The following is a 23,836-nucleotide window of genomic DNA, read 5'->3' as shown; positions in this document are numbered from 1 at the left end:
CTCTCCATTAGTTGCTAAAGTGTTAGACTTGCAATCTTGGTACCAGGCCCAGCTCCTTTGATTCCATAGGCCTAGTTAATGCCTTGAAAACCTGTTGGTGAATACACAGAGTATGTATGATGACATGCAGGCTTTCCAAATCCATCCTTCTCAGGGTTCAGGACAAAGGCTGGGTGAGCATGTGCACTACTGTGCAGACGCTGCTTATTCACCAGCACTCTATTTTCTTTTAACTCATCTGAGAGAAGTCTCACAGACTCAGAGAAGGGAGAGACAGGAGCAGTTCCAATGAACATACGCAATGTGTAGGATGATGTACATGTTTCACCAACCCTCGGGCTGGGCAAGGGGAACCCTATTGTATTTGTAAATGCGTGTTTTGCATTTGCCCTCTTGCTTGGTATGTCGCTCCTTCCTGGGATATTCCTTTGAAGCTTAGCCAGAACTTTGACTTTTCTTGCACGTCTGTCTTAAATAGTTTTTTCTTCAGTTCTGCTCGCTTTGCTTGGTGTGCACTTATTTCTCAATAGCAAGAGGCGTTTAATGATGGGTGTTACTTCACCAAAATGCCAGAGGTAGCGGAGGTAGCATCACACGCCATTTAACCTTTGCGTTCACTCACACATGCATGCTTTCACATATACAAACATTTGCACATACACACACTCGTTCTCACATAAACACACGCTCACTCGGAAGCATGCACAAAACGTACATTTAAAATAATTTCTCACTCACCTCAGCTGCCAGGGAGTGTCAAATTCCGTTAAAAATGAAATTCATTCTTTGTAACACTAATTTTGATTAATAACATATTATTCAATATTAGTTTAAAAAAAGAATTGACAAAAAACAAGGAAAGTAGAGCTGCCCTTGTGTGCCTGGCACTTATTTCGCCACCTCTGAGACCAGGGCTCAAAATGCCAGTGCCAGGGGTCACAATGGGCAAGCCAGGGGTCGCAGTTGCAACCTCTCATGACCCCTAAATGACGTCCATGCATGGTTTCTTATAAAGGTTTCCACATCACAGAGCCCAGCTGCTGCCTATGAGGGGGGGTGCCCCTTAAATTATGCTGAGGCAGAATCTGTAGACATGCAAATTCCCACTGGAAACAGACAGGTCTTGATTTCATTTGCTCCAAGCAAATGTTACAGAAATATCACAATCTACAGGAAGTGCTCCTTTAAGTGCGATATTCTCAGCCAAAGACAGACCTCCCCCAATGTCCTTCAACAATCACAAACGCGCGTCAGCTCTTTGTGGCTCATCATATAGGCCGGCGCTTCCTTAAGCAGAAGCGTGCTACGTTTAGGGTGTCGCCAAACTGGTGACGCCAAAAGACTGAACAAAAAGACCAGAAAATTACCTTTTTAGTATATGACGATTGTTCAAGATGAAAATTTTGAGTTGGTCATGCACAGGGCCGGACCGGGAACAGAAACCGGCCCTGGCAAACTGCTCAGCCGCTCCCCCCCCCCCCAGGGCCCCCCCCTAGGATGAGGGGGCATGCAGCCCCGCAGGTTGCGAGGGCCTGTTTCGTTCGATTTTGTTACAGGGGGCTGATATTGCTGACCCCCGGTATCAAAAACGGCCCACAAGGGGAACAAAATCGGACCCCACCATAGGGGCCTACCGGGGAAATGCCCGGTGCTCCCTATGGCCAGTTCGGCCCTGGTCATGAACAGTTTCTGAGTGTTACTAATCTTTCAGGATAATGACTCAACCAGGACCTAAATTCTATGTACCTTAATGGGAATTTAATTTTAAAACAGCCCCTGGTTACGAATGCACACATGAGAATACCATCAACAGACTAGTGCAAAATCAACATTTCTCAATAATCGATCTGTCCAAATGTCAATGTAGATGATGGTGCATAGCTCCCTGTCTGGGTTTGATAAATAAATGGTATTAATAGATCAGCAGTAGCATAAAAACTACAAAATGCACGCAATATGCTCTAAGCATTTATTGATGGAATATTTTCACAAGAGCAGTGATACTCAAGGTACGGCCCGGAGGCGAATTGCGGCATTCCTGACCTTTGAATACAGCCCCACAGTCAAAGGCAGCACTAGGCTGGTGTGTTTCTTTACTGAGCACTAACATTCAGAATGATGTTAAATAAACTGGCAAGCAGTTATTTACATTTTAGCTGCAGTTAAATAAAGGACCGGGACTGAGGTGTCCGGAACTGCTTAACTATAGAAACTCCTTCATTTTTAAAGGCATATTAGAACAAACGTGTGAAAAATAAGTCAAAGTCTCCTCAAAATCTAAAAAAAAGTGTATTTCATTAACATGCAGAAGCGTTTCCCCTTAGTAAATCAGATAACATTTCTGCATTGAGAGGTTTTTTATTTTAAATGATACTTTTCAAACAAGTATTTAAAACATTCTTGATTCCACCCACTCAGACAACAATGTCATTAGGGAACTAAGAGGCAAGTCAGTTGTCATGTGAACAACATATAAGGTAATAAATCAAAGTCAAGAGAAGGTTTTGTATTGTACATATCTTGAACTCATGTAATTTAAAAAAGGAGGCAAAGTGAAAAATATAATTGCCAAGAATCACACAAGTTGGTCAAGTGGGGAAGCCGGGATTGATCCCAAGTTTTCTAATTTAACATTGTGCAATTCGCCCACTAGATGTTTATGCTTCGCTTCCCTTACAGCCATCTTACACACATTCCTCACCCTGACCTACACCTTGCTGGCATCAGCCCTGAGTACCCATGCACAAGAGCAACCATAACTATTGCAGAAGTGTAAAAATTACTCCAGCCCGAAAGATGTGTTAGGAGTGCATTATAATTAGGGCCCCCGGTTTTATGGTATTTAGTTTTTTGACATTTCCATCTGTATTTATCCATATTTATTTTTTGTAAACTTTATCTGTATTTATCCATATTTATTATGGGTTTTGTGAAAAAATAAAGCCAAAACTGGTATATTTCCGCATTTATTTAAGCAATAAATATGCAGTCATGTTTGAATGCCTGACAGGTTTCAGTGATATGAACACCTTCAGAAGCTAAATCAATGCACTTATATGAGAATATGTACATTTCAGCATCAGCCTTGTGCATATTTACTGCTGTTTAAGCCTCTTTACTAAAATCCCTTTCTTTTTTAACCCCCTTACCTATCAATCCACGCAGTTATTGGCTAGGCAGTCATGGCAAAGTGTATTTAGGAACACTCAAAAAGCACCCAATTTCCATTTTTATCCACATTTAAAAATAAATACAGACAAGAAAATAAATGTTTTCTGTCTGTATTTATCTGTAAAAATCAGTAAAAACGGAAAACAGGGAGCCTTAATTATAATCATATGTAGTTTGCACTCACATATATTCTGTGTGACTAATGTTATTAATGAGAGTGGGGGTATTGCATATTTAGAATATTCTTGTGAAAAGTTTAGAGATGTGACTGATAGAACTGAATTGCTTCTGTATTCGTTTTTCATGAGAGATGTTCACTAAAGTGTTCATGGATAAGTGGTATAATGAGATGTTTACTAAATGAATAACCATGTTATTACTGTATTAATTACTAAAGTATGTGTTAAAAAGTTCGATTTGTTTGGGTGTAGAGAAGTGCCCATAATGTAACCTGTGCACATGTTAACTTAGCCTAACTTGTGGGTCTGAGATGTATTTGAATCCAAGCTCAGCTTTCAGCTAACATTTGAATCCATATTTTTCCTTTCAGTAGAAATGTTGCATGCATTTTGTATTCCCACTGTAGGGGGACAAGACTTCGTTAGTGAGAGAAAAAGCTCTTTGTTCCTAGTAGATAGTGAAGTATGTGAAGCGGCAACTGGTATGAAGGAAACTTGATAACAAGATGGGAGGAGACACCAAGGACGGCTGGAGTAACCATTTATGAGAATGGCAAGGTGGTGTGAAGAAACCAGTGTGTAGAGTTTGTAGGACGTCCTTTGAATGTAACGGATGTTTTGATGCAACGTAGTGAGGAATAGTTGGCATTCTGGCTTAGGACATCTTGAGGTACAGACCTTCGCTTTGGTTATTGTGGCTTTGAGCTACTTCACCCATGTTGGAGTTTCTTCTACGGAAGACTCTGACAGCAAACACCTTTCTAAATTCTCACTTTTCTTAAATTCTTGCTTTAGTTTAGGGTTGTCACTTTAAATTAGCGTAGGGACAGATGGGGACTTCATGCTCATTTTCAATGACAAATTGATGCGATCTAACGCAAAATGTTGTTTCCTCATCACTTACGTAGCCATAATCGTAGTTGTTTTCTTTTTGTTATATAGGGCAAATCGCTTCAGAAGATTTGGCTTCTTACTACGTACTGTGTACTTCTATATTGTGCACCAAAATTGGCTGCGAGATCATCAACTAAGGGCCTCATGACATAGTAATGAAGCCCTAAGTGTTATTGTGTAAGTGGGCCCAGGATCCTGTCACTGATCTGATTCTCTCTCATGTCAGCTGTTGTAATATGAGGGAGGATGAACAGGAAACCCGAACTAAAGTTAACAATTTTATCACTCATCATTTCCGTTAAAAACAACTTAGCTATCTAGTTTTAAACAAATGCATTCGTCTAAAATTAGGAACTGGCAAGCATTTATTTGCATGCATGTATGAACGTACTTTCCCAAATCGTTGGTGTACCTGAAATGTCTATAGTGAAATGAGTTCTTCACTCATATCATGTGCTTTTACAAAGATTATGAAAACTTTTACAGGCTCCTTATCTTACCATGTACGCATCCGTTGTGCTTTTCTCCACTTCTCTTTTTCAACTTTTTTGAAAGGTATTTCTCGTATACTCAGGGCCGGACTGGGAACCAAAACCGGCCCTGGCAAAGTGCTCAGCCGGCCCCCGGGGCTTGGGGGAGCTGCCGAGCTCTTTGCCAGAGCCGGTTTTTGGCCGATTTTGTTACAGGGCCGATTTTGCAGCTATGCTGCAAAAACGGCCCCCAGGGGCCCAAAACCGGACCCCACCCGTGCGGCGCACCGGGGGATTGCCCGGTGTCCGCTACGGCCAGTCCGACCCTGCGTATACTCCAGTTCACAAAGTAGCTAGGTAGCATCTATTAAAACTTCGGGCACTGGGATTGCACAAATGACCAATGCTCATGTGCATTAGTTAGAGGTTGCGGGTTAGCAGCTGCTGCCCATGGCTTGTCTTCTGGTTTCCATGGCAATGCCTTTGCTATCTCTGTTCTTAGAGGTCACGCAGAGGGCGGCAGGAACCGCAGCAGGTGAGCATGGTTCAATAAAGCCGTGTTTATCTGCAGTTGCCACTTGACCTTTCTTTGCCCGTACATCAGCAAACAGGAAACTGTCGAAGGGTTTATTTAGCCTAGGGCAAGATACCGGCCTTCTACTCTCACTGGGGATGTTGTTTCAAGCCAATGAGAGTATCGCGATTTTACTTGTGGAAATTATGAGAAACGGCAACATATTACGCAGAATTACGTGTTATCACACGAATAACGATAAGGCACCCTGGGTACAAAATGGAAACGAGGAGGCATTTCCACTAAATAGAGCGAAATCATCGTGCATGATACGGACAGCAGTTAGCTCATTACAGCTGTTTCTGTCCTATCGCGATAGGATTTTTACCCAAATAAAATGTTGCGCGACGTGGCATTGTGGCAAAATCTCGGGCACTACATGTAACAATCGTAACACGAAATGCCAGAAAATGCGCAAGATTCCACCAGTGCACAGAACATTTTGCACGTGCATAATGTCAAAGAGTGCGTTATGTCACCTTTTTCCACTCTTTAGTATTGCAGGTTCCTAAACTGCAATTTTAAAAGGTTTAACACTGTAATCTATACACTGTGCGGTCCGGGTGCACCCTCTGCTTTAAGGTACTGTGCATGCTAAGATGTTCGTGAAAATTGTCGAAAGACAAGAAGTCCCACAAACATACTGCTTTGTTCGAGAAACCATCCATCAAATTAAAATGTATGCACCATGATTTTCATTCGATTACAATTCATGTATTTCTTCACCAGTTGGTTGAACATCAAGACATGGTGTACTTTAGATTTGTATATCACTGTCTTCATGGTCTCTATAACTGCTATATAAAACAGTGGGGAATATTCTCAAGAACGTGTGATAATTATCACAAAATTAGCTTAACGCAACTTTACACATCGCAGTCTATTGCGGGAAAATAACACTGTGTTACAGTTGTATTATCCACCCGGTGGCACCATGGGATAGTCTCACGATAACGCGTTAAAATTAAAGTGATGCCGAAAGAATGCGAAACACTGACGCGAAAAATGTTGCGATGTCCCAAATCGCGATACAAAAGTCAGCGATAACCAGCGACCGCCTGCAATTCTCATGCGTCATGTGGGAAAATGCACTATAAAAGCAGGACAAAAAATTCTAAAAAATGCGTAGCACCATGGATGCACCCAGACCGAGTGCAGAGGACAACGCAAACCCCACAAGCCCACAGACGATCAGCAAGGAACCTCGGGGTCGGGGAAGGTCAAGGAGAAGAGGTAGAGGAAGACGCGGTTCAGTCCGCAGAAAAACAGGATCATCGTTACGGAGGTGATAGAACACTACCAACAACTGTTCGTCACCTCCAACGTGTCATTGGCAACAAAGACGCAAATATGGCAGACCATCTTGGACCATGTGAATGCAGTTGCAGCACGTTGAGGAGGACAATGGAAGAGGCCAAGAGGTGCTGGAATGATGTGAAGGGCAAAACCAAGAAGAAACTTGATGCCAACATGAAAGCATCAATGCAGATTGGAGGTGGGGTTCCAGCGGCACACCAGGAACTGGATGACATGGAGAAAATGGTGGCCACAGTCAACATTGGTGATATGGTGCCAGGAGTTGTGGATCCGGACACTGCTCGACATGACCTAACACAACATCAACAGGGTGAGTACCGACCAGGGATTGGGGGGACTGGGGAAGATGGGATCAATGGCACACATGCACAAGTGAGTAGAGCACACTGCACACCAACAATGAATCTGGATCATGTCCCTGATCCCCTTGGTACACTGCAGAACACATACAAACAGCTAGTAGGACTCCGTCCACTATAGGCACAAAGAGGTCACTCCCCACACAGCACCAATCTCACAACCAACCCATGCACACGTGTTAAAACCAGCAAAGCTGCGTGTCTGTGAGCCACACTGACAATGCAAGTGACGCTGCATGACGAATAGCATAGCTGCAGTCCAATTATCATGACATGGTGCACGCCACGATACTGAGGTGGCTGAGTGTGGAACACATCCGGAAAGGAACAGGTCACACTCTGACACATCCACGTGCACAAACAACCCCTGACGTCAACAACACATCTGCGGATAAACCATGCCCAAGACTACAAAATACGAACAAGAGCCAAAATTAGCCAAGTCTGCAACATCTCAGCACTGTAGATGCACTGAAGTCAAAGGCAAACCGCCTCAAAGGGATAAAGGGCACCAAAATCACAGCTGCAGGGGAGACTCTCCCACAATGCAGCACACACACATAGCAATAACAGTGCATCAACATTGACAACAATGTGGTACAAAGTGCAACACTTTCACTACAGAACAGAGGACACAACTGGTTCTGCTTGTGCGTAGAAACTGGCCAATCACATCTGGCCTAGCAGTAAACTGTGTAATGATAATGTACATTGTCAACCTCACATCCGTGATGTAGTTCAAATGCCCACTGTCCTGCATCAAATAGTCAGCTCCTCCCAAACATTCACAATGTACATTGTCATGCACTCTGTATGTAAACTTGAACACTCCGTCAACATACATGTCAACACAATGTTAAAATGCATCTCCCCTTCACCTTGCAGAGGGACAATCAACACCTCCTGCAGAGCAGACCAAAAAACTCATCAGTGATAATGAAGAGGACCTACACACCTTCGACACCGACGCCCTACAACAGCTGATGGACATCTTAGGCAAACCACCACCAGGAGCAGGGCAGCCCAGCTGCATCGAGGAGACCCCACCCCCTGCACAGACCACAAAGCAGGAAGCACCCACCTCCATGGCTGGCTCTCAGCACCTCACCGAAGCACACAGCGCATTCCAAGGCCAGGTGTTAGACTACCAGAAGGAGGTGGCTGAACAGGTGTGGGGGGGGTTTGACCTCATGGCAGCCGAATTAGATTACATACGAGGGTGTCTAATTCCCATCAGGGACCACTTACACTCCCCAATGGACACCCACACTGCGACAGGGACACATGCATTTGCACATTTCCAGTACTGAACTCCCAGAGCCCCAGGATAATCATTCACACCCCTATGCTGGACTTGCGTACGCCGGCCCAGTCCACTCCTCTGACGTATAAAGGGGGGGGGGGGACAAAGCTACATGTCCAAGGTCTTACCCACTGCCCAAGGTGACTTGGTTGCGTCCGCTGTACACAGCACATTGTAATGTGGTAGGGCCCGTGGCCATCATGCATACGTAATGAGCACACGGACACACTTTGATCGTTGAACTGGCTACGGGCATGTGCGCCCGGCCACTTTTTATTACCAGGGCCACCTGACCAGTGACGCCTTTGCTGGATGGGTGTGGGATGAGTGTGAGCCAGCCCTCAGGGAGTGGTTGGTGCTGGCAACAACTTGAACAGTGATCATTATTAAAGCGGAAACAGAAAACACTAACATAACTCAAACAACTGTGAAGCATCATGGTGGTAGCCGGAGCAAGTTCAGAGGTCACTCAATATTCAATCAGAAGGGTCCGTGAGTTGCAGTGCACTGAGGTAGGGGCACCAGAGCTGAACATACTCATGTGAAGAAATTGTCTAGGATTGTGTCCCTTCTGGATATTCCTGCTGCAATGGGGTGTGTTACACCTTCCTCATCTTCCTCATCATCGTCCCAGGTCTTTCCCACTGGCTGAGGTAACATGGTTGCATCCACTGTCCACTACACTCCAAACACCAGCAGTGTATGCCGACATGGACATGTCTGTGGTCTGCATACTGCAGTCTGGCCAGCACATCCACTCCACACTTGGCATTGTGTACATTCTCATTCATGGGTCACTTGCCTCCTTCGCACATGCCTGGTTCCCACCTCTCCCCACATTCTGCTATTGTGTGGCTGAGGTGCCATGCCGTTGATGGCTTGTGTACATGGCCAGCACGGGTTACCACAGTAAGTTGTGCTGTCGTGTCTGTTAGGTGGGCATGTTGTTTGGCATGTTGTATGTGAGTTTGTAACGTGTGCATTCCCAGAGTTGTGAGTTGCATGATTGTGGAGTTGAGGTGTGTGGTGTGTTCATTTGGTACTTACCAATGAGCAATACATTCCCATAGGTGCCAGCCTCAAAGCGCTGGTTGATGATGGACTGTCGGAAGATGAAGGAATCATGCACACTGCCTGGGTAGTTAGCGACGACATTGGTGAAGAGTCCCAGGTGGTCCACTATTGCCTGCACATTGATGGAGTGAGTGTGCTTCCTGTTGCGGTAATTGTGTGCAGTCGCGGCAGGGGGCAGGAGGAGTACATGTGTGCAGTCGATTGCCCCCAACACGTGCGTGAAGCCAGATATGGTGTAGACGCCTTGATTGGTCTCCAGCTGTTCCTGCGCAGTGTGGGGGAAGTGAAGGTGCTGGGGTACCAAGCTGATGATGGCATCCAAGACAGGTGTGAGGAACTTTGATAGGGCTGGTTAAGAGACTCCTCCGACTCTGGCGGTTGTTGTATGGAAGGTACCAGAGGCCAACACATGCAGCACAGCCAGCAGTTTTGTCTGCGGAGGGATGTTGGTTGTCCGCTGTGTTGGTACCATCAGCCTGTGGGTAATGATGGTCATGATGCCGAGGAAGGTTGTCCTTTTGAGCCTTTAGTGGGCAATGACATCCTCTGATGTTAAGTCTGTGAGGCTGGTGCGTTTTCTGATGGTCCGCTGTCTTTGTCTATGCTGCCTCTGTGGTAGTCCGGTGGGGAGAAGTCCGGGGGGTGGTGGGCCTGGGGGTGGTAGCGGTGGGTGCTGTGGCCCTCTTGGGGCCCGAGCTGCATGATCAGTAGCTCCATGGCATCTGTTGTTCATCAGGTGTGGCTCTGGCCTGGGCTCCCTTTTATGGTGCAGGTTGTCGTCTGATTTAACACCAGGTAAGAGCAGGTGTTAAATCCCTGCTGCTAACGCACCTTATCACATGTTTTGTGATCTTATCGCCGATCTGGCTGGTCATTGAGAATGTTGCGAAGTGGTGTTGTCGCGGCTTTTTGCACAGGAACGCCTACTCTGTATCTCATTAGTGTTAGTTGTCGGTGTCATCTGTGGCGATGTTTTTTGTGGCTGCAATCGCAGGAAAACTGGTGATATCGGTTGTTAGCACCAGCTCGTGAATATCCCCCTGTGTCTTGCATGTGTATCGTTTTATACTCATTACTGTTGTTTATTGTTTCTCCCCAATGCGTTTCGGCCGATTGTCTCCTTCATCAGGGTGTCCTTCATCAAGGAGTTTATTAAATCCGATTGCAGAATGCAATGTGAACAACTGTGGCAGTCTGATCGACAGCAAAGCCAAATCTCACTGAATTCAGAGTGACCAAGCATCTCAAATGTTAAGTCGTGACACTCATCTGGAATGCAGATTGTCTCTCGACAATTAACATGAACATTCTACTTGTGTTACTCTGGATTTTTTTTTTAATAAAAGTCCATGATGATGCTCAAATGTTTACAGAAAAGGGCTGATTCCATAGATACAGAGGATATTAATTCGGTTGCCTCTATATTCTATGGGCATGCCCGAATCTGTACTTTTATTAACAAACCTGAGAACAGGAGCACCCTTCACTAAAACTACCAGCACAGCTCTTCCTCGCCAATTCACAGACATGCCCAAACAGTACATATAAAGCCACTTAGTGCATGCCCTGTGCTTTTCTGCCTCATTTAGAAGCAGAGGATCTCTCTGTTTCTGACATGAGAATCTTGGTGGACTCTTGGATTGCAACGTTTTGGCCAGCAGTGGGTTCATCACCACTGCCTCTGGGTAATAAACATCGGAAGACCTGTCTTTAAGTGTGTGTTTTAATAGTTCAGTGTTCCTTCTTCACATGGAAATAAAAGGCAAGAAATAGCCCACATCTTTCCAATGTACAGGGAGGAAATTCATAGCACATCCTCAGCTTTGGGGGTTTGTTTTTGAGAAATAAATACTTTATGGATCTTGGACCTGTCCAGCAATAATCATTCATTGAAAGTGACCCCGTCACCTTGGCAGAAGCACTTCTGATGAAAATTACCTGCTGATGTGGGGGTGTTTACAATATAGTAGTCAGGCTATTGCGGGGTGGGTAGTGGGGGAAGTCCATCTGGGTTATTGAAAATGATCCCTTTAGTCTTTACCTTTTTTTTTTTTTTAGCTTTATATAGCGCAAACTAGACCCGAAGGTATCAGTGTGCTTTACATGACTTCCAGTTGCTGACGGGACCTTTCATTTTTTTTAGGCACGGGGAGATTAAGTGATTTGGCCAGAATCACAGGATGTTGAGCCGACGTCCAGACTCGAACCTGGTTCTCTGGGTCCTAGCTTGACCGCAGTAGCGGATAGGTCACTCCCTTGCTAAGCAGAGTTTCATGGAGACAAACCCTACCTTCTTAATCTTGCTTTCAGCAATCTCCAGACTGTCTTCACATCACAGAGGCCTGAGTGATAAAGAGGATTTTGGAACCCTTCATCGAAAGAGTTTAGATTTAGAAAGTGCTGACTTTAAAAGGCCACATGACACTTTACCTTTAGAGCCTTGGGATATTGGCTAGAGCTGCATAGAAGTGCATGCCAAGTGGAGGGGACTAAAATAACACCAATGGCAGACTGTGTTTCACACAAACATAGATTTCAGATTTAATTCTTGCTGAGCTTTCACTTTTGTTTTGCTTATCATTTTCCTGTTTTTTAAGATTATAAAGGCTGTTTAGTTGATTTAGTCAGATAAATTGTATGTGCCTTGTTATTTTTCAGCATTGATTTGTAGCCAGTCTGACAACTGCTTTCTTGAAATCTCAGGATCAATACATACAACTGACACTCATATTGTTTTCTCCTAGTAAACCACAGAGTGGATGCTACTGTACACTGTCAATAAGGTATCATATGTATTTTTTAGCTAGAGTTACATTTTTAAAGGTGTCAGAAAATAGCTGTGATAAGACTGTATAAAAAGAGCCTTCTACTAAATCCATAAGACGCTGTTGTCCTGGAAATGCCAATGGAAGCAGGGTAAGTCTGCTCCAACTCAATATTTCCTGCCCTTTGCTAAAGTGCTTGAATTTCTCTTGGCCTGAAATGCCTTTCCTTTCTAAAAATAAATGTGAAAATAGCTGAAAGGAAGGTGAAGAAGGGTTCCATCTCGTTTGCACATGCCAAGTCTAGAGCCTCTGGAATCTAAAATAAAGGTTTGGATATTGCTGGGGGTGGAGAGATGGGAGATACGAGGTCTGCCACCTCAGCCTTGTTCTGGTCAGGCAGTAACCTTCCTACTGTTTTGTGCCTCACCTGGGCAAGCACAAGATGCCACCATTGCCAGGGTTACAGACAGGACTCGACTAGGCCTCAAATGGACACTGTTGCCTTTTGGAGCAGCATTAGTGGGGTTTGTGATGAGAACTTGGTCCTCTGTTAATCCCAATTAAATCAGGCAACATCTCAAATGTTAAAATGCTGCATAGTTCTTATTGTGATCAGTTGTGATTGCTATTCCGATAGTTTGTTTTGCTCATTTGGTGCAAATGTCCAAAAGTGGCAGTGTGTTGGCTATAAGCCAGTTGATCAAAAGTATATTTTGGGCCTGGAAGCATTTGCTGACGCATCCTTTTGTTTCTCGCTATTATGGCTGAGATGGTCTCGGCTGATGGTGATGCAATCTAACTTACATCAAGGGTTCTGTTTGGTTAGAGTGACAAGCAGTTAAGGAATAAAACAACACATAAACTCACCCTCCTTCAGTTAGCTCCCTTTTTGCAGAAAGGACAGGGCATGCTTCTGCCAAGCAGCTCAAGAGTTGCACCTAGTACAATTTACAATCCAAGTTCACCAAGCCCAGATAGAAAGACTGCTGGAGGAGTTCCCAGAGCTGTTTAAAGGGACTGGGTGCCCCAAAGGCAAGCATGTAAGCCTCCGCATTAATCCCAAAATCCAGGCAATAGGTTTATGTCACCGGTGAGTGGCATTCCATAGTCATCCCAAAGTGGAAGAAGAGGTAAAAAATCTAGAGGAAGCAGAAATTATTGAAGTGGCAGAGTGACCCATCCTCTGGATATAACCCATTGCGGTAACGGGAAAACCGAAACAACCTGTGGAGGTGTGCATATACATGGACATGCTATCAAAAGAGAATGGAACCTCACTCCCGCGATGGATGACATTGTAGGTGAACGTCATGGAGCCTGCAGTTCATGAACATTTACTTGAGGTCTGTAGACCACCAGATTCTCCAGCATTAGAGGCGCGATACTTCACCACTTTACCAACACATATGGGACTACGTCAATACAAGCGGCTCAATGGCATCTCCAGTGTCACCAAAACGTTCCTGAACATTGCACGATAAGTGCTAGTTGGGTTACCAGGAGTGCTCAAAGTGACCAACAACATTTTAATCTATGCCAAGACTCAGCAGAAACAAAAACAGCAAGTAAAGATGGTATTCAAGAGACTGCATGACAGTGGGTTGATCCTGCACAAAGAATAGTATGAGTTTCTTAAAAAACCTCTATCAGCTTATTAGGGTACCAGTTCTTTGCAGAAGAAATAGGACTGGATCCTCTAATAGTGCAAGGATTCAAAACTTTTAGCACTCTATTGGCCACCACAGAGCTGTGTAGTTCCCTTGGCATCATTAACAACTGTGGCCAGTTTCATTGAGATCTCACAGCACTCGCTGCCCCTCTAAAGATTTACTAAAGTCAACAGCACCCTAACCTACTTTGACCTTGCCAAAGCAATTGAAATGTCTGTAAATGACAACCCAACCGGGGACATGTGCAGTCCTATTGCAACAGCAGAAAGGAGCCTGGGGGCCCCCAGTAGTGTATGCCAATGGAGCTCTTACGGCTGTGGAACAGTGCATCTCACACATCAAGTGTGAGGCTCTGACAGGGCACTGGGACTGTCGTAAATTTTACATATATGTCTATGGCCGCCTTTCATTGTACATACTGATCCCAAGCCCCTTGTCTCTGCCAGGTGTCATCATCCAAACCCCCAACTTGCATTGAAAAATTGGTGCTGCACCTGCAAGAGTGCTCATTCGACATCATCTGCTGAGCTGCAGCTTAAAACCCCACAGGCTACTTGTCCCACCATCTCCAGGGTGCCACATCTGATGATAAACCAGAGGCAATGGGGAGTATATGCAGCTGGTTATTGAAAAGCCAAGGACCTTACTCACATCCCTTGAAAACATGTTAGAGGCCATGACAAAGGACACGTGCATCCAACCTGCCCTTGCGGGCGTTCAGTCTGGAAACTGAAGCAGTTTGAAAAGGAATCTCTCCCTCCTGACACCAGAGACCAAACACATCCTTGTGTCTCTGTACAATGTCTGGAATAAGCTGGCTGATTCCAGAGGCAGCTGTTTATTGAGGGTAAACCGTTAGTGGTCCTGCAAAGCTTGGTTCTTAAAGTCAGCTAGCATGTGGAAGACCAGAGGTTGTTCACATGAAAACGGCCTCCTAAACAAAGTATGGTTTCCTTTACTCGATAAGGCTGTAGAGAATGTGTAATGGGGGTGTTTGGTGTGCCGTGGAGCAGGGGGTGCTGTCCCACCCTGCCAGTTATTACTCAAGACTTTCCTCAGAGCAAGTGCAGACTTCTGCAATCTCCATGATGGCTGGCAACTCCTTGTGGTCATTGACAATTTCTCTAAGTGCCCGGAAGAGGAAGTTGTGAACATCATGAATGCTGATGAGGTAATACCTAAGTTAGAGCGCTCATGGGCTAGTTTAGGAGCTGAGTACGGACAATTAGCCCATGTTCCAGGGGTGTGAATTTGCTGACTATCGACACTCATTAGGAATCCACTACCTCAAATGAATGCCTCACTGGCTACAGGCGAACAGCGAGGTGGAGTAGTTCACGCGCACCACTACCAAAGCGATCTGCATTGCCCATGCCCAGCACCATCAATAAAGAACGGGCTGTTAATTTGTTTGTGATGGAGTACCAGCAAACACTGCATGACATCACTGGGGTAACCCTGTTCCAACTCTGTTTCGGATGGCCCGTCTGAGACTGTGTGTCCCATCAATCTGGGTTCCAGAGCCACTAGTAGGCATGACAGTCACTACCGGATGGTGCCAGCGAAACAACCCCATGAGCAGGCAATGGAGAGCCTGGGTCTTGGATGTTCAAGTTGGGGACATTCTGCTCATTAAATGCCGTAAACTGGGAAGCAAGTTCCGGCTTCCATTTGAACTAGAATCCTGTGGGGTTGTGCAAGTCAAAGGCAGGATGGCATCTCTAGGGAACATAAGCTGGTTCAAGAAGTTTGTGGAATCTCCTAGTGCAGAATCTTCTGAAAAATTGATTCTGAAAGATGAGGGATCAGATGGGAATGTGTTGAGTGATGCCTCAGCCTAGGAGGTGATTTCCATCCCTTGAATACATGGGAGGGTGACCCCTGCTGAGATAGTCCGAATGAAGGAAAGTGATAAGATATGTGGTCCTGAGACTTTCGCGAAGGGTGCCACTGACCGTGTGCATTCCCAGGTCAACCTGAGATCCCCCAAAGGGTTTTGTTCGGGAGCCAGGATTATGTCACATCTTGAAGAGAAGCGAGTTTTGGAGGCCTCTGTTTTTTGTTTCATTTTGTTTTGGAAGAAAGACTGGCTTTAAGCCAATTGGTTAAAAGAATGTTTTGGTTTGGGGCAGTTTCTGAATTATCCTTTTCTTCTCTGCTATTATGACTGGGCTGGTCTCACCCGCTGGTACTGCCTGCGGGGAGTCGCCAGTAGTTAAGGACATTAAGGGCAAGATTCATAGAGGTTTGGTGTCGGGTTAGCATTACCTTTTTAATGCTAAACCGACGCTAAACCTTTTTGGGGATTAACAAATCAACAGAAATTGCAATTTGCGTTGGTTTGTATGAAAAAGAATGCAAAGCAGCGCGAAACGCTGTTTTACATTACTAAAACACGGCTTTGTTTTACTTTGCGTTAAGGGGGCGTGACATGGGAGTTCCCATGCACCCACCCATGCTTTCTGATGCTAAACCTATCTACTAACATTAGTAGACAAGGGTTTAGTGTCAAACATTAACGCCTCTAAAAAGCAGGCGTTAAAAGGAGAAATGTTTTAATTTCTCCTTGCTTTTCCAACTTTGCATGTGTGCTGCACTGTACAGCACACATACAGAGTAGGAAAAGGTTTTCAACTTGTCTTGCCATAGTATTTTGTACAGGAAGGGTTCCCTTCCTGTACAAAGCCTATGGTAGACTCAGACACGCACCCAAGCACTATGACGCTAAGGTGTGTTCCTGGCGCACGGCAGCTGAAATCAGCACAGGCGCTAGGGAGAGGGGAGGAAAGAGCCGTATGTAGATATGGCGCTCTCCTGCTCACTCTCTGTCACGCAACGCAGCTAGCACTTTTAGCTGCTGCGCTGCGTTCCGAGCTTCTTTTGAGAACCTGGGCCTGCTCAGTTTTTGGGTGCACCAAGGGATAGGCCTGCGGCTCAATACAAGAGCTTCTGAATGATTTCTGCTCATATTAAATTAGAGAGTATAGCCTAATGAGAGAACATTCTTTTGGTCTCAATGAGTACAATGCTAGTTGTTTTGACTTGTTTTGAGCTAAGCAAATGAACACATGAGGAGAAATCCAAAACTCTTGCCAAAATAAAATCACACCCTCACCTGGACTGACAGAGACCCATAAATAGGAACACATTAGACCGAATATTCAGCATACATCCAACACGGATCCATGATACTGTATGATTGGCAATCACGTTACTCCCAACAGTACTGGGACCATACACAAGAAACCAACAGAGCACATCAGAAAAAATATCTCATGTAGGCCAACCCAGCTTAAAGATGCCACACATCCAGGGCAAGACTGTCTCTAATTGGCGGACAAAGGGTTTGTCGTCAGCATAAGGGGTGCATATGGAATTCATAAAATAAGAGCAGTTTTGAAACTACATTTTTGCACTTTTTTTTCACTCTTCATGTATTTTTTTTCCACGAAAAGCCTTTCCATCCAACACCCATCTTATGCAAAAAATGGTGCAACAGTGTTTTCACTTTTATACACCTATTACACTAGAACTCCGAACCTTTTGCACCAGAACTATCTTTCAAATGACACAGAAATATAACATTTGAATTTAGGAGAAAGAACGTGGCAACAAACTGAAAAGTTGTCCTCTTAATTGAGCACATTTACGTGTTCATGCCTTAGACAGCAAAGCTTTTCCTTAGTTGATATATATGGTACAAGGTACCAACAGCAGAGTTTTCAAAACTTAGGGCCCGATTTAGATCTTAGATCTCCTTCACAAACATGATGTATATCCCGTCCCCATATTACAATTCCATTATATCCTATGTAGATCGTAATTCACGCGGATGGGATATCCATCAAGTTTGCAGCCACGGTCGGTGCAGGTAACAGTGTGGGGCGGTGTGGCCGGGTAAGGGGGGATTTCGAGGGACAATGCAGAGGAAAAAGTAAATAAAGAATTAATTTTCCCTCAGCATCGTCCCTCGAAATCCCCCCTTACCCGGCCCCACTGCCCCACCGCTGTTACCTGCATGGACCGCGGCTGCAAGTTTGTGACAGAGTATTCCATTTGGCGAGATCTAAACAAGGCCCTTAATCAGCAGAGCTTTCTGTTCAGTTGCAAAAACCTGCCCTCTGAGGACTTAGAAAGCAGGATTTCACCTCGAGTTACAGAGACCAACAGCACTGGCTTCAGGCAGCCAAGTTACCTCTTAGACAACACAAAGGCATCTCACAAATAAGCTACCCAAGAACTTCCACAATGCTTAAAGGCTTTGGTTTTAGGTACTAGAGTTTTCACTCATGTTTACATATCTTAAATGTGTTTCTTTCCTTTAGGTAGCAGAGATGTCCCTCAGGCACCGAAAATACAGGTCTCAGATAGGCTAGCTGTATCCCAGGCAACTCTTACAGGTTCAGGCCTAAAGCTGCAGAGTTATCTCACAGGTCACACAAATCTGACAAAGGCCATAAAAAGTAGAATAACACTTAAGGTTACAGTACTCCCATTGCATGACTGATCAAACCTAACACAGATCAACTGTGCAAAGTGTTCCGGGCCATGCAAGAGTTAGCACGGAGCTAAGACCTAGTCACTTCATGCCACAACATGCCCTGTGCATCCGAAATGACATTGTAGACTATTTATTCCCTGGTGATAATACATGATTGACTTCCTATGCCATCATTAGTTACTCAACAGCCTAGTTGTCTCTATTGAAAGTCTGGTAAAAATTCAAATCATGGCAACTACAGGAGGCACATCTCTCAGAAGTTTGATTACATTCTGTTCCCTTTGTTGCCTTCTGGACCCAGTAGACAAGGGACAGTTAGGACAAGGCATAGGGTAGGAAAGGACATGCTGGGGATACGTTACATGGTCTACCCATGAATGTCCCGAAATTATGATGTGGGTTTAAACAATCCAAAGACTAAAATTCAGTCCTTATGTTCTTCCTGGAAGATTTTCAGCGTGTTGAAGGTACACTGCTGTAGTCATCATGGATATCACCACAGTATTTGATTCCTTCAAGCAAGTAGTGCCAATTAATTGTCCTGTCTCTGCAGGGATAAAGGGGACTGCACATGATGGATCCAGAGCATCAGATGCAAGCCATTTCTATCCATTTACACTTGACTCTTCTTTAGCCCCTATTTTATTTCTAATTCAGGTTCTGCGCCTTGCAGTTTTTTATCAGGCCTTTCAGTATCTAGTTTTATTCCTATGCTAATGGCACCCTTATTTAAGGACATTTGGCCCATAACCGTGTTAAATCTCTCAACCTATTTTAGGTAGCTTACTGACCACCAAATAATTATTGAGAGATAACGATAGTGGACATTTCTCTCCTCCAGGTCTTATCAGTTTGACAATAGTTCATTGAGCGCCGACTCCATCTACTTTCTGTCAATTGTGTAATTAAGTTAGGCTTTAAACTGGGGAAGGGCCGCTTGTTAAACATGCACTCAAATACTCTTTGTAGAATCTAAATGAGTCTACCAGGTTGGTCTAGTAAAGAAAATGCTTCATTTTCTTCGCTTAGCCCAACATGGTGTTCTGGGAAATTTCATTATTGCAGATACTTTAGGCCTAATTCAGAGTTTGGGAGATGGGATACTCCATCACAAAACATAAGGGATATACCATCCACCCTATTATGAGTGCATTATATCCCATGGAACTTGTAATAAAGTGGATGGGATATTTTCCATGTTTGTAATGAGTACCCGGCCGCCATACTCTAAATCAGGACCTTTAAATTAAAATACGGCAATGCGCATTATTTAAGAATTCAAGCTCTCTTTATAGGCAGATTGCAAAGTATCCAAAATGCTGTTCTCTTTGTTTGTGACTTGTTAAAATGAGTGAGTAGATCTCAAATGCCGGTGATGAAGATTCACTGAGTACCAATATCACACCCCAGGACTATTCCAAAATGTAATTGCTGCCAGGTGTTTCAGGTCTGCCTTTTCTGAATTAGTACTCAAGTTTAGGAACTTTCTTTATCTCTGGCCTGCAGAATGGACCTTGTGAAGGACCTTCCATTAGCACCTCAGAAGTCACATTTAACTCTCTTATCCCAGCGCGAAGAAGCCTGTTTGCTATCTGTTCACTATAAAAATACACAATTCAACTCAATTGAACATTTATGGCATCAAGGCCATAGGGGACATTCGGGCATGGAAGCACTGACACACGGGTGAAGAGAGACATGAACACCAAGACACACTGTGATGGACGTAGAGGCAGGGACAGACATGGACATAGCAACAGAGAAACAATGGTATGCATAAACATAAAGACTTATGGGCATTATGACAGAGCTAATGGGTGCCACAAAGGAGGAGAAACAGCCCATACATGATGACACTCAGAACAGAAATACAATGCATCCAAGTATACATGAACACAATAACACATGGTTGTATTGTGCTCATGTGAGAAAGTTAGATCAAGCATTAATCTGAAAGATTTTAGTACGGGTCCACTGAAATACAATATCTGCTTCATATAATAAATGGTCTGTATGTATTGATTTACATACAGATCTGTGTTTTTCCACTCTACTGAATATGCATTATCTGTATCTTGACTGCTCTTAACTACTCACCACAGCATTTGATTCTGAATTGCTATTCAAAAGAGCTCAAATTAACAATCGGGACATGCAAATGTGAAATGTAAAGATTTACCTAAAAAACATAAAGCCAAACAACCCTAATATCCCTCATGGATGCTTAGTTTAAGAAAAAGCAAATAAATAAAACTTACCAGGTGCATCTGTCAAAGTAAGTACCAAAGTCAACTCAAGATATTTGAGCAATACTGAAATAGAAAAAAAAAATACAAACATTGCAAATGTTAGAGCAGAGAAAAATAGAAAAAAAAATACAAACATTGCAAATTTTAGAGCAGACTTGGGCAAATAAGTGACTTTCTAGTTTGTTGAGTCTGGGAACTTTGAAATGGGTGCAGTAGTGCCTGTGTCATGTTTCATAAGCCCTCGTGACACAGGCAACTATGTGCCCGATGCGCAAAGGGACTTACAACTCTTAAAGTTACGAGTGCAGAGACTCCACACTTGGGGCGGATTCTCCTCATTCGTGGCGGTATCTTCTCACTCGGGGAGGAGTATCTACACTTCAAGCAGTTTTATGTCCCTGTTTCTCTTATATCTTAAAATGTATTCTTTTTTGTGTTCTTGTGCAAAGCAAAGCTGGACTGTATCTTTTCAAGGGCACTTGCTCTGGGTAGTGGAAGTTGTGTATGTAATTTTAAATGTGCCTTTGTTTTCTGTAGTGTAGTACAGTACAGGATTATTCATTAGTAATAGAGCAACATTCATTACATGTCATGTGCTTTCTGTTTTACCATTGAATATTGTGATGTATCATTTGTTTCACACCATGCCCACAGTGTGATTCTTCTGCTTTAAAACCTTTATAACATGCTGTTGTTGAGATATGAGCGAAGACTTTCACTTGCTCTCTCTGGGAACAGATACCATGTTATTTAGCTCTTTTTCTCTTTGGTTAGAATGTTACATATTATTTTGCCTTATGCTAAACTGGATATGTATCTGGCTATTATAAATAAAATAGAGCAGTTCAGTCTTCATTACCAGACGCTAATTCCCATTTATTTGCATTTCAAGATTTATTGATTTGAACTATTTGTTGCCTTCTGTATTGATTTGGAATCTTAAACAAACCATTACTGTTTTGACTTTGAAGCTTGTCTGGTGTAAGATTGATTTGAGGTGGTCTATCTCTATTCCAGGGTCATTGTCCTCTGGGACACACAAAGCCCTAATCCTGCAAATGAGCACTTAAATAATAATACAGTTTCAGCAGTTTTTGGGAGAACAGAAACAGTGCCAACATGCTTACTAATTCAGGCTATGTTGAGATCTCAATGTTGTTTTTTAAACGGTCTAATGATGACATACTTGGCAATTTAATCATAGATGGATAACAACAATTATTCTTTACTCATTTTCTTAACATGATATCAAAAGACCAGAAAAGTGGACTTTGAGCGAGAATGTTTTTTTAAAAACAAACTAGTAGCTGAGATGGTCAACAAACTCTTAGAAAAGTGAAATTATGAAATATGTTTATAATAACTGAAGGATTAAGAAGTTTCACATAAAATATTTTAGAGTTTTCATACTTCTCAGGCAGCATTGGAAGTTACATCATAAGCAGTTATAGGTTAATGCTACCAAAATCCCCAGGAGATCTAGGCTACAGTTAAAAGGCTGCACTGAATTGTTGTAGGAAGAGAGAATTAAATAATCTGTCAAGAGATAATATTTTATTGGGAGAAAAAGATAAAATGCACAAAAAAAGGAGATCAAGGGGATATAAAGAGAGTTACAGTGCAGACAAGAGGATTGAGTATGGTGTTCAATATTCATAACACTAAAACTAGGAATATGATAAAATTGTGGTTAAGTGTGGCAGTCGAAATGGGGTCAGCAGTTCCCAAAAATATACCTAATATAGGTGAGAAAATCACTTGGTAAGATAAAATAACAAAAAAAGTTTATAAAATATGGGTACCCCTGGCAGCATTCAGGTGTCTATCATAAAGCAAAATAATAATGATTTGGTCTTCAGTACTTCAATCTGTATTTGAGCATTTCTTAATAAAACAGATGATCTGGCCATCGTAAAAAATGAATGCAATAATTTCTCCCTTTTAAAAGAAATGCTCTTGTGCAGATACTGGCAATATTACATGTATGTATCTCCTGCAGATAATTAATTGAAAAAAATATTTGACATCACTAAAACACATGTTTGAAGAGAAAGGGATCTTACCAATGTGTCAAACAGGATTTTGGAGCCAGCAATGCGGTATGGTTAATATTATATTGTTAGACATAATTTTACAAAACACAAAGACATCCTGTATGTTTCTCCTTCATAGATTACACTTCTGCTTTTGAGAGTATAGATTAAGAAACCTAAACAAGTCTAATGATAGGGTGCACTCAATTGTTGCCTAAAAGAAGTCCCACATCAAATGGCCTAAGGCAAAATTGTATTCTTACTCTGTTGCCATTTTTGCAATACAATGCAGATCTTTCTCAAATCATGACATCAATCCGCATCTTCTCTTACAGATTAGAACATATTGTGAATGGTCAATTCGTATGTACATCAATGACTTTGTTCTCATGGAGCTAATGCCTAAAATTCAGCCTCTAGACTGAGGTGGTCAGTAATGTAAACACATTGTATTACATTCTATATCACTTGCACTTACTTTCGCTATCTGAGTGAAGAAGATAGGAATAAGAAGAAGAACCCATCAAAAAAGAAAGGGTTTTTTGTAATTGAGCGTTAGAAAATTGTGAAACAATTTAAAGACCAACCCCGTAAATATGTCTGTATACACTGGGGAGCCGGCAGGCCCACAGGTGCCTTGAGGCTCCCTCCGCAGCCCTCAATACTGTAACAATCCATAGGTAAACATGGGCAGAGAAACCCCCCAAAATTTAAAAAAAGGCAAATATTAAGTGAGCGGCCATAGCATGCCCAGGGAATACATTTTAATTATATTTTTGGATCCTGATGGTGCTCTTAGAGTCAGCAGGGGCATCACCAAGCATTGTTTTAGTGCTCAGGGAGGGTGTGTGTGCAGGGAGTGCAGCAGCCCCCAGTCACAAAGTTACAGTCGAACACAGGAGAGTTTACTATTATTTTTAAAACACTATGAACTGGAGCTGTGTACTCCAGCTAGAGTGCAGGATTCCCTTGTGGTTGATTGTTTGGCTGCATTTTGTGGCCTGGCAAATGTTAAATTTGCAAAAAAAAGAGTTAAAGACATGTTTATGGCTATTTCAAAGAAACATTTTATTGAAAATATGTTGTGATAATTTTTTCAACATTACAATGTGAGTATTTATAAAATATGTCTTTGATCATAGTTATCGGTGACTTTTTGACAAAGTTGATAGATCTGTTTGATTTATTTTGCACATCATGATAAAGTCAATAGATCTGCCTTTTATATTTTGGTACTCTGACCTTATTATAAAGCCATAAACAAAGCCAGTAGGTAT

The 23,836-nt window shown here is 43.1% G+C and overlaps 1 protein-coding gene across 2 annotated transcripts in view; it reads right to left on the bottom strand.

Annotated features, from left to right (window-relative positions):
* LOC146831505 (adhesion G protein-coupled receptor E1-like) overlaps positions 1-23,836 on the bottom strand; it is a 722,905-nt gene that overhangs the window by 536,742 nt on the left and 162,327 nt on the right. For both annotated transcript variants that reach the window (XM_085605840.1, XM_085605842.1), the window contains exon 2: positions 20,536-20,589. In XM_085605840.1, the coding sequence (XP_085461966.1) occupies positions 20,536-20,589 (54 nt within the window). The remainder of the gene's footprint in view (positions 1-20,535; positions 20,590-23,836) is intronic.

Source organism: Triturus cristatus, chromosome 5_1 (assembly GCF_964204655.1).
Source record: "Triturus cristatus chromosome 5_1, aTriCri1.1, whole genome shotgun sequence".
NCBI classification, from domain to species: domain Eukaryota; kingdom Metazoa; phylum Chordata; class Amphibia; order Caudata; family Salamandridae; genus Triturus; species Triturus cristatus.
This window is presented reverse-complemented; position numbering and strand designations above follow the sequence as displayed.